This window comes from Venturia canescens, chromosome 1 (genome assembly GCF_019457755.1).
Source record: "Venturia canescens isolate UGA chromosome 1, ASM1945775v1, whole genome shotgun sequence".
In the NCBI taxonomy this organism is placed as follows: domain Eukaryota; kingdom Metazoa; phylum Arthropoda; class Insecta; order Hymenoptera; family Ichneumonidae; genus Venturia; species Venturia canescens.
Window position 1 is genome coordinate 7235824 of NC_057421.1, and position 11399 is coordinate 7247222.

Sequence of the window (11399 nt, forward strand, 5' to 3'; positions counted from 1 at the left end):
CGGGACAAATGAATTGACAGCTCTGACTTATGCTGCTTCAATATTATGTAAAAATACCTAAATTTCGAAAATGACTTGAAGTCAGTTACGAATTGTAACATATTCTGTCATTTCTTTTGTAGAAATCGTATTCTGACTTGTCACTGCTCCAAACCAATGGCAACGAAACAAAAAATCCTGTATTCAACTATACCTGCAAATATAAAAAAATGACGGATTTCCAGAATATCTGCCTGCTGCTTGTCTTGATCATAAAAAAAAAGTGCAACAAATCGGGTAAATAATGGCCGTTTTCTCCGACGCGGTTTAAACTCAGTTCAATTTTTTTCATATAGTTTCGGGATAGGATGAACCGAGTTTAAACTCAGATTAACGTTGGAGAAAACGACCATAAGTCGAGGTCTCTAAACGTTGGAACGGCGCGAAATTTGAATCTTGCCATGAAAAAATATAATCAATAAAGAAAAATATGAGAAATAGGAAAAATTGAAGTTTTGTCTCATTCGAACGATCGTTCGATAAAAATTTCAGAAAAGAGTTTGCATAATATCGAATGAAACTAAAAAAAATCTCCGTATGGTTCCGTTTCTAATGCCCGTTTTCTCCAACGTTAATCTGAGTTTAAACTCGGTTCTTCCTATCTCGAAACTATATGAAAAAAATTGAACTGAGTTTGAACTGCGTCGGAGAAAACGGCCATAAATGGATGGCAGCACAAAATTTCTAACCAATGAAAGAATGGCCGTGTTGACGAAAATCATACTCAGCAGGAATACTAATCTCAAATCTCAATCTCGCAATATGAAACGAGATCTGCGTGTGCATACACATGCGGCAAATACATATACGAATAACACGTATGTGCGGTTTAGCTCGGCGACCCAACCTGTTCGTTATCTTGCAGAAATATGCACATATAGCTAAACAACGCCATACTGTAAAGAGTGTAAAGCAGAATCGAAATAAAAGTAAATCCATCTGTATCTATACGGAGAATTTTTACCCCACACACTTCTCTGAATTTAGTGAACGACGCATTAGTAAAGAATACGCAAATATCGTTGGTGCGTGGTGAGAAGTAGAATCACAAGTGTTCAATATGTTGCGAGATGTAATATTGCGTCTTGTGGTAAGCGGCATTGGCGTTTTCGTCGGTATTCTCGGTTTTTTCGTGCTATGTGTTGGTTATGGCAATCACGATGTAGGCTTTTGGGCGGTTTTGGCAAGTTAGTAAACTTGAATTTATTTTTTTATTTTCATTTCTTACAATAATTTCTTTCTGTCCCTCTGTCATCGACATACGTTTGGATCAGGTATGAAACTGGAATGAGAATATTCTTCCTATGTCCAATAAAATGAAATAATAGTGCCCAAAAAAATACATAAAAATGAAAATATAAATTTGCTTTAATTTTTCGACGTCAATTTCGATCCGAATTTAACATCGTCTTTCATCTTTTTTAACTTGATTCTTTACTATATTCAGTATGATATGTTTGATGACGTTATGAATAGCTCTTCTTGTAAATTATGGTTTTAGCAATTTCTCTATCAAAGACGTATTTTGTAGCGTACAGAAATTATGATTTTTATATCAGCACTCGCATGATGTAGATGATTGAAGTGAGGCTTATTTTTGCATGTGAAATATAGTTTTTGTAACTTGTCTCTCAGCTGTCTTTGCCGGAGTTTGTTTCCATCTTCATTGGGTCTACGGTAGAAATGCTCTGGAGGTTTGTCATACTACAAGATCTCTTCGTATCCTGACTCATGTGGGTTTTGCAGTTGGAGTTATAGGTGCCGCTGGTATCATTTGGTACCTTTTCCTTACATTCTACCGCAATATTAGTAAGTATTTTCATTCAATATTGACTAAACAAAAATAACTAATTGTTAACACTGATTAGATATTCTTCAATGTTTTCTTCAAATTTACCCTCTTGGATTATCCCAAAGTAAATAAAAGCTTTCAATTGTTTTCAATTTAAAACCTGAATTTTGCAAGGTTGTTGATTTTTTATAGAACAAGGATAGATTTGCTTATTAGTAAAATGTTTTATCATGGATCAGCTAAAAATAAAACAATTTTTTAAACCTCAATACTCATTCTTCACTTTTACAACTATGGCATTGTTTTCACTTTGACCCACATTTTTATAAAAGGTAATGAAAATTTAAAGTTTGAATGAATAGAATAGTTCATAGCTTCAATTCTTTGTCACAATTTTTTCCAATATGTTACACTATAACCAGAAATGACAATGCACTAACACGCGTTGTCTTCCACTCCCAGGCAAATGACAATATTATATTGCAAACTTGTCAAATTTCTAGCTGCTTGAAGAGAAATCAGAAACCCTCGTTGTTATAACAATAAATTAATAAAATTATGATCCATATTTCACAGCCTCTCCCACTGTGGCGGAAAACACTGTGATAGCAGCTGTTTGGGCTTTCATGAGTGGCAAATGGGGTTTTACATTGATGTATTATGGCACCAAGTACGAGGTAATAATCAGAGAAAATCCATCTTCTATGCTGAGCCAAGATGGAGCTTGAAAGGAGAGACTCAAAAGCTGCATTAACTCTTGACTTATATTTTAGGGTTTAGGATATCCCTAGCAAATTGAAAATTCAAATTAAAACCTCCGGTTTATTTTTTTAGGCAACAGATTTTCTCTATAAAAAAATTTTTTTTTCTCAATAAAGAATATGTAAAACAGAGACAAAACTTCTTGAAGTCTCAATCTTGACACCTATTGAATAAGCAAGAGATTAAAAGCAATTGGGGCTGTTTAAACCCCATTGAAGTCTTTATATTACTACGAATTATACATTAAGAGGTTGAGATTCCTTAAAATCTGTTATATAATCCAACTATTTTGTATTAATCGTTTTATATGGTATTTTTATAAAATAATAAATCAACAAATATATATCCATATATTGTATAACCAAAGAGTACGCGAAAGTTTGTACTAATTATCCAAACAATTGTATTGATTGAGTATTCAATGAATTATTTACAAAAGTTTATCATCTTTATTTTCTTCGTTTTTATTATTCTATACACAAATACAAATGCTCTGTGGTGTGTGTGTGTGTGTGTGTGTGTGTGTGGGCGGGAGGGCGGGCGCGCGTATACGTTAAAAGTGTGGGGTACAGAATTTTAATGCCTAATATTAAAGAGCAGATCTGAATTACGGTATTAATCGGTGGTAGGCTATAATGGAATTCGTACCACATAAAAATCTATTCGCCTGACCGAGGTAGAATGAATTGGACTTATTCGTTCCTGTTCGATCGAATTGTCCCAACGTAGCACGAATCTAGTTTAGGAATTGAAGATTTTTGCCACTACTATTTCGTTTATCTGTGTTAATTTTCTAATATAAAGTTCATTAATAACTGAACGGCCTGGTTTCGAAGGGAATAATGGTTTTTTTTATGAAAATAGTACAAATCGCGATTCATTAAAATACAGAACCGCAGAATGTTTTGTTGTTAGGAGTTTATCGTAATTAAAGCTGTAGATACGTCATTTTAAATAATGATGAAATTTTTGCAATACAGAAATGACTACTCGGCGAGTCGGAGTTAATACTAATAATTCCATTTTCTCATAAATCAGACACGTAACAAAATTCGATTAATTTTTTTATCTTCAATTAATTGTCATGTCAATTGAAACGAAGTTGTGACAGTGGTTCAAAACTTTATGTTCTTACGTACGAAATCTACAAATCTAGGCCTGGCGTACAATCAGATTAGATCATTTCGTCCCTGGTGGACTTTTTATCGTATTATTGAAATATTTTCGTTCGGTAATTCGATATAATCTCAAGAAATCTCGCTCTTTTCTTCGTGAGAAGATATCGCGCGATACACCTGGTTCGATACCCAAAAAAAAGGTAACTTCGTATCTTATCTTTCGGTCCTTGAATTCTGGCTGCGAATATTTATTTATTTTTTTTTTTTTAAGTTTAATTACGCCCGACGTGCTATAACGCAGCGATATTAAGATGCAAAGTTTTTGTTTTAATATTTAGCTCTATCAACTTCTTTCAACGTGCGGTGGCGACTTATGCTCTACCGTTTTAATTGTTCCTACTTAACGCAAATAACTTTATGCATATTTGGTGTCAACCGATTTGATGGTATATCGACGTTTGCGCAGTGTTTTTTTTTTCTATTCCATAAAAAAGCCATCATTAAAGTTTAAAAAAAACGTTTTACTAATATATTTGAGAAGTTGTATATGAAGATTCTTCATCAGAAAAATATTTGCTCAAAATGGCTATTATACCACTCTCAAAAATCACATTCAATCGTCAATTCTTAAGGAGGCTACGGTTCGCGTGAATCAGCACCGGGCTAATAGAATTTCTGATTGTTCGTTTTTGTTTATTTTTTTCTCGTCTCATCCCTTCTCTTTCCCATGCAATGTTTAACGAATTGTCCCTACTGAATCTCGAAAAAAATTGCGTTAGTGTTGTTTTTGTCTGGAATTGTGTTTGATATTGTGGTTTGAGGAATTGTTCGCTGGCCCATTGTCCAACGTAACGTCAGAAATATCGTCGCTGCTATCGCTCCGAATATCTCCTTCCATCTGTCAAAAATATAATTAAGGAATGAAATTGAAGAATTTAAAAAGGAAGAGTAAGATCGAAGAAGAGAAGAAAGATTCAGTCCAAAATGGACGTGCTAGGCATATCTGTGGCGTTACGTACCTGGCCAGCGTAAATAGCATTGTACGCTATTTTGAGAATTAGCCATGTCCAAAGTATATGAAGAGCCAGTAGCAGTACCAACAGGAAATTGAATATATAATACGCCGGAAACATCGGTACTATTTTAGGAGCCTCTATTGATGTACTGTAAATGAAAAATCATGATTCGTCAAATTTTCAAATATCTGTAATATATTGTATTATAGTGTCGATAATGTATTTATTCAATCGCCAATCGTTTTAAAACAAACTATTAAAAAATGAAGGAGCTTAGTCTCGAAAAATTCTATATAAATTAAAATTGAGCTTCGATATGACTTGTCAAAAAAATACGAAAAATTGAAAATATTTGAAGCTTTTTTTCTACATTTTAAATACAATATTATGTTCGACAATACGATGCTTCTTACCTATAAATGATCCAGAACGGATACACACCGGTACGCGTTACGATCCACAGTATTGTAAAGATAAAAAATATAAAATCACATAGTTTTTGGTATTTAGCGTACTTGGCCATTTTCGCCGCCTAAAAAAAAGAATTCCCGTATCGTTTAGTAATTCACATATGATCAGACGATGAACGAGTGCACTCCTTGTAAAGGCAGAAATTGGTTCAAACCTCTAAGAAAATATCGGCGCAGTCGTGGACGACTAAAACTAGCGAGCCGATTCTAGTCAAATTTCCGACCCACGAGAAAGACATCAAAGCAAGCGTCGCTATGTGGTGAATGAACATTTGCCAAAAGTCCTTTCGCTTCACGTCGAAGAATTGCGATATACCGAGAGACCAGTAAAACGCCATCGACACCATGTAATACCACCATAAATCATTCGTCACCGGATGATAAGGGTAATCGTAATAACAATATTTTATATCCCAGAGCCATGGTTTGTCCCAAAGAATAACAATCCCGTAGATGAACGAGTATGTATAATAAAGGCATCTCCAGCTGAAATTGAAAAAAAAATCATAAAATTCACATCAACTTTAATGAAGCTCTCAAATGAGCAAATCTATTACTTTGGCTGGTGTTGAAACTTGCCGAAAAATAATAAATAATTGCAAAAATATTGCCATATTCTGTAATAGGAAAACTTCTTGATGTTTTGCTTAAAGTTGTTAACCATTTATTCACTAAATAATAAATCCACGTTTATTTTATGTAGACGATTGATCTCCGTGAAATAAGGGGAAAAAGTGTTTTTTTAAGTTTCACATATGTTTACCTATTCTCACAAAATTTTGTCAATGTTGAAGGCTTGTCCTGTGAACGTCTCAGCCTCAGCCACCTTTCCACTTTACGTTCGCTCCAATCCAATTGTTTGGCTAGCGACAGGACCTTCAAAATGAGGCACACAATTAACAAGTAACTCCACAGTAACATTTTCGAATGTTTGACAAGAATGAATTTGGAAAACATCAAAATTAGTCCACCGATAGCCAGTGGTCAACTTTCAAAGTCTGAATCATGGAAAGTCATCCAAGAAATCAAAAGAATAGTCCATGACATTCCAAGAAAGAAGTATCGAAATAATACATTTAAACCATGAAAATTTGGCAAAATCAACAATAAAAAGGGAAAAAAACTACAACATATCAGACGGTGGAATCCCTTGTGCAGTCTAGATAGTTGAAACTTAATCTTCCATTTCCTGGTGATAGTAGTGGCGAATAGTTACCTGTTTATGCTTAATTTTTTTACTAGTGTAAGCCTTTTCAAGGATAGCATTAGGCTCAGCTCTCTTAGATCTCGTTGTTTTGATGCCAATAGATTTGCCCACGGGTGCGAACCAATACCTGCAGATAAAAATTCAATTCATTTATACAAGTTTCCAAATGCAGAAGCTTATATTTTGGTTTCAATATTCTATCGCTTATGAAGCTGATCTTTGAATTCGAACACTGCAATATATTTCATGACAAAAAATCTTTTTTTTTGTTCAAGTATAAAATATTTGAACGTTAGGAGACTGCCCGTGTACGAGATAAATTTTATCACCCAGGCCACTTCAATATAGCATTTTTATTAGCTATCTACATTAAAATTACCACATAAGGCTGTTGCAAATGTACGTGAAGATCAAAATCGAGTTTTATCTTTATCCGGGTGACCTTTTACTTTTTTTGCTAAGATAAAAATCCCACTTATTCATTCAATAAAATTTCATCTTTTCAGTTTACAGTGAAGAACATGAGAAAGCTTAGTCAGAAATGATTAAGAGTCAAATTATCGACCTTGTTCAAAGTCTTCCTGGACCAATCTTATCCACTTCTCATGGAAGACTCGGTTCTCGCTTCAGCTGATAATATTTATAAAAATATAGATGCTTCAATATTTTTGAGTATCAAACAATTTAACAACTGCCTTTATTACTAAATAATTTCTTATAAAATAACCTAAATGATTTTCATCGATAAGTTTTTTTTATTTACTGCATAAATGTCTACATAATGTTAACCTACATTTTTTTCAAAATTTCCAGTTCAATGGGAGATCAAAAAACGAGATTCGATTCTTTAAAATAACCTATTTAAACGATTGTCCATTAATAAATATGAACCTTGAAGCATTATAAGCTGAGAATAGAACATTCAGAAGAGCTGTGGAGATCATAATTTACCAATTTCAATAAAACATGGAAAGAATTAAATTGCAGTTCAACCAAACCAAATATCAAAAAGTATTGCTGGACAATTAATATTTTCAATGCATAAAAAACCTCAAAATTGTACAAAAAAGTTTTTAACTTTGAGCAAACTCAGCAATAGGGAACATTTAACATCAATAAAAATAAAAACTTTGCTAACTTATGTTTACTTTCAATTGAAATAAAAAACAAAATATAGCATTGTACTGCATCATAGAAAAAAACCACATGCAAAAACATCAATTGCTCGCCGCATCAAAATGCATTGGAGTAAGTCTTGAAAGATTGATTCCCTCGAATTGCCTAATTTCCATAAGAAATACAGGGACGGTGGAATATCATTTTTTTGAAAAAAATGTAGAGGATATTTAATATTATCGTTTCAAACACGTGAGACGAGATGGTCGATCGAAAGGTGCATATAACCCCGAGCGATTACGAGACAGAGAGAATTGCAGTGAGCGCCAAGGTTTTCATAAGATCACTAGGTAAAAAAGAAAATCCATCATTAGCATATATAACTGTGACGTTTGGTGCACGCGTAACCTCTCTGACAACCGGATGTTGATGACGAAGCCGGCACACGCTGATTAGAGAGGAAGAAAAACTGAGATTGGAAAAGCAACCAAAAAATAGTGAAGGACACGTACCTTTCGAGAGCATATCTGAGGACTAGGAGACATAGTGCCATTGGTATTGGGTATATTAAATGTTGGTGATTCGCATATTTGTTGTCCGAATTGGGTGCGATGTCGTCCCATGTCGTATTCGGAGGTAACCAAACGTCAGGTGACCAAAACGCCGATGATATGTTCGTTAGGATCTCCATTATTGTATTTCGTGATCCTCTCGGTAGGAAAGTCACAATTTCGTCAGGTTTTTTCACCCCGACGTTCACAATTTTTTAAATATTCAACAAAACGAATAGTCGAAAAAAAAAAAACAAAAACTTTATCAAAACAGGGAGCAATATATTTTATTGCTGAAATTGCCCGAGTACGCGATCTAGCTCCTGTACACGCGTTTCCTCCACTACAAAAAAAAAATGTTACACCTATCTACACTTCGAAAGAATGCGCGTTAAGAAAAGGACAGAAATATTATGTGTGCGTGTGCATACGTGTGTGCTCCTCTGCGTGCATAAACGGTCGTACGACCGTTGATCTTACATATTGAAATAGAAGGCGCGGTTCTTATGAATACGAGCCACTCAGTGCCCACACTGTGTCACCATACAGACTGCACATACATATATCGCACGAATATTCTATAATGCCTGTCCGATCGGATCAAAGTGGGCGTTGACAATTAGATAATCCTCCCGGTTGCCCTCTGCCGGCCAATCGACTCTGCGCCAAAATTTTCCCGCGAAAATAGATCAAGTTTAAAAATGTAACAATTCGGAAAATTCGAAACTACAGCTTTCAAGTGTAATAAGATAAATATTCAATCTACACTTTTTACTCCTTAAATTTTTTTTTTTCATTGACTAAAGAACTTGAAAAATGTTGTATCAAAACTCACGTGTTTTATCGAACATTATCTTGGTCAAATCATCTGGCAAATCCCATGAAAATTAGAGACGAAGTCTGAGCTCCAACGCTCTTGCTTCTACCGCAGTTGACGACAATCTTTAGAGAAATTCCGATTTCAAGGCAGTGTTTTCAGTGAAGTTTTTTTATCAAAAATTTTTGGTATCTTTAAGACATTTGGTATTATGGTATTTCTAAAATTTCGAATAATTAGTAAGATCAATCGAAAACTTCCGATTTCAGCAATGTCGAAAATTTGTTTTCAAGCCTTCAGTTACAATAACAAAACGATTTGAGGGTAAGGCACTCCAACATTTAAATCGCTAACGTTTCAAGAAATCTTCGTATCTTGCAATAATTTAGTAATTTTTCAAATGCTTCGCATAATGATGACATTTTTATTTTTAAACACTGTCAAAACAGAATTTGGAAATATATGGAATAGAAAGAATTTCACCAGGTTCTTCAGATGCAAACGCAAACATCAAGGATAATGAGAGACATAAAAGCAACTAGTTTTTCTCGATACATTTATGAAAAATGGCAGATATTACAAACAGTAAAAAACTTCGGTAAATGCAGTATAATACTACACCTATTTTTTACTCCGCAGGCAGGGAGTATTGAATGAACAAATATAGATAAAATCGTAATGGAGCAAGTGTATATTACAGTGAAAATAAAATAAGATAATGACATATTCATGGAATAATTTCATGTGGTTCTAGGAAATAATGTAAATATTTGGTCGATGTGAGGCCTCAAAATTATATATACTTGATGTCATCAGTACTTTATATCCATCAAAAATATTCATCATAACTTTATCATACCGGCTATTCAGACCTTACAATCGTTATAATAGAATCTTAAAATTGAACAAATTTTCACACACAAATGACAATCACCCCAATAATTATCAACTAATACAGTACATGAATATCATTCATACGGTTTAATTTTAAAAAATATGAAAAATACTCTGGACGATGGGAATGCAAATATCTTAACACGAGTCTCTAGGTACAAAAATATTCCCAATGTATATCGCAATCCAGCCAAAGAGCCTTGTTTTGGGGCAACTATTTGTGTCCCATCACCTTGTTTAGGTGTCCATTGAGAGTTCTCAGTTGTTGCATGGTTTCGTCATCGACTGCTGGTAAGTGAGAAAGTCGGAGTCCAGGATTAGGCAGAAGGGAGATTATGTCTCCGTTTTGAAGTGGAACGTTGATGTTGGCAGTGCGTTCTTCGACAGTGGAGACAAGAAGAGGACTTCCTTGCATGCTGAGAACCATTTCACCTTGTCTGGGCCGTCGCATCATATTCAACGGCGTATTGGGTTTGATTTTTGGAGTGATGACGCTGTAGAATGGAACTTGATTTTTTGTTGAGGGAGTTTTGTACTTTTGCGATGATGGTGGACAGCGACCGGCGGTCTTTAAGAGGTTATTCCTGTCCTCTTGCTCCGAATCTGCATTTAGTTTGGAATTTCTGTTGCGAGACACACTTCTGGTGGTACGAGTTGTTTTTTTAAGGGTGTTGCTGTCGGTCGATGAACTGCGATGTTTCCGCAGTTGATGATTCGCAGAATTTGTTATACTATTTATTCTCGAAACATGAGTTTTTGCAGCAGTTGTCGACTCTGTAGCATAACCGTCGTCCGAAGCTGCAGTCACACGCTTCGCTACTTTTTTTGGTTTCTGAACTGTTCTAGACACTGAAGAAATTTCCGACGAAGGGTCCGTTGTTTCCAACGCAATTTCATCTTCGTTATTCATATTCAATGCTAGTAGCTCACCCAATGTTAATTTTCTTATGTCCGTTGGCAAACTCCCCAATGCGACGTCGATCGAACTCGATATCATGTTTATTTGCATCGACATATCAGCCTCGGCCTTGTGAATTCTCTGGAGAGCTTGCCTCTCGAAATCTTTGACAAGAGAATCACTCTCCTCCGTTGCTTCACGCATCGAACGCGTCTTACGAGGTTGCTTCGTTCGCACCATTTTCAAGAGATTTATTTTCACGAAAAAATAATACTTGTGGACCGAACAAGGTCAGACCGCGTTTTTTGAGTAGAATTAACCGACTAAATTTTCACTTTTATCAATGTGAAAATCTGATTTTTTGGAATTAAACACTCTTGTAGCTTGCTTTGACAAGCATAGTTTCAGATTTTTGGTTTTCCTGATAACCAGCGCAAAAATTCTTTTCTAAGTGCCTTGTCAGACAAGAAGCGGCAAAAATTAGTCTCGCGTTAACGTATTTGCGGGCATCGTCAAAGTTTTTAAAACCGTCATTCATGTGTGGGGGATAACGGGGAGGAGAGCTGAACCAAGCTGAGCGGCGAAAGAGGCTCGCGATTCGAGCGCTCCGAGAACTATGCGCGCGCGCGCGCGCGAGCGATCCAATAGATGTGTAGAGAGCTGGCAATAGTGCGGAGCAACAAGCGACTGTGTGTAGAAACGGCAGCAGCGCGTAGAGA

At 35.4% G+C, this 11399-nt stretch overlaps 3 protein-coding genes across 4 annotated transcripts; 1 reads left to right on the forward strand and 2 right to left on the reverse strand.

Annotated features, from left to right (window-relative positions):
* The first annotated feature begins 825 nt into the window (after window positions 1-825).
* Window positions 826-3034, forward strand: LOC122419544 (heme transporter hrg-1-like). Its single transcript, XM_043434206.1, has 3 exons — window positions 826-1226; window positions 1675-1848; window positions 2408-3034. Exons 1-3 carry the CDS (start codon window positions 1100-1102, stop codon window positions 2557-2559), a joined length of 453 nt encoding a protein of 150 aa, XP_043290141.1. The 5' UTR covers window positions 826-1099; the 3' UTR covers window positions 2560-3034.
* An 82-nt stretch (window positions 3035-3116) lies between these two features.
* schlank (ceramide synthase schlank) lies at window positions 3117-8633 on the reverse strand. Of its 2 annotated transcripts, XM_043434203.1 has the most exons (8): window positions 8503-8629; window positions 8033-8414; window positions 6414-6531; window positions 5961-6073; window positions 5353-5683; window positions 5141-5259; window positions 4731-4875; window positions 3117-4609 (listed from the first exon to the last, which is right to left on the reverse strand). In XM_043434203.1, exons 2-8 carry the CDS (start codon window positions 8209-8211, stop codon window positions 4487-4489), a joined length of 1128 nt encoding a protein of 375 aa, XP_043290138.1. In that variant the 5' UTR covers window positions 8212-8414; window positions 8503-8629; the 3' UTR covers window positions 3117-4486. The 2 variants fall into 2 exon arrangements, with proteins under 2 accessions (XP_043290138.1, XP_043290137.1); XM_043434202.1 differs by having other exon boundaries at window positions 8033-8633.
* Window positions 8634-9430: 797 nt separating this feature from the next.
* Window positions 9431-11385, reverse strand: LOC122419543 (borealin-like). Its single transcript, XM_043434205.1, has one exon. It carries the CDS (start codon window positions 10918-10920, stop codon window positions 9997-9999), a length of 924 nt encoding a protein of 307 aa, XP_043290140.1. The 5' UTR covers window positions 10921-11385; the 3' UTR covers window positions 9431-9996.
* Window positions 11386-11399: the final 14 nt, after the last annotated feature.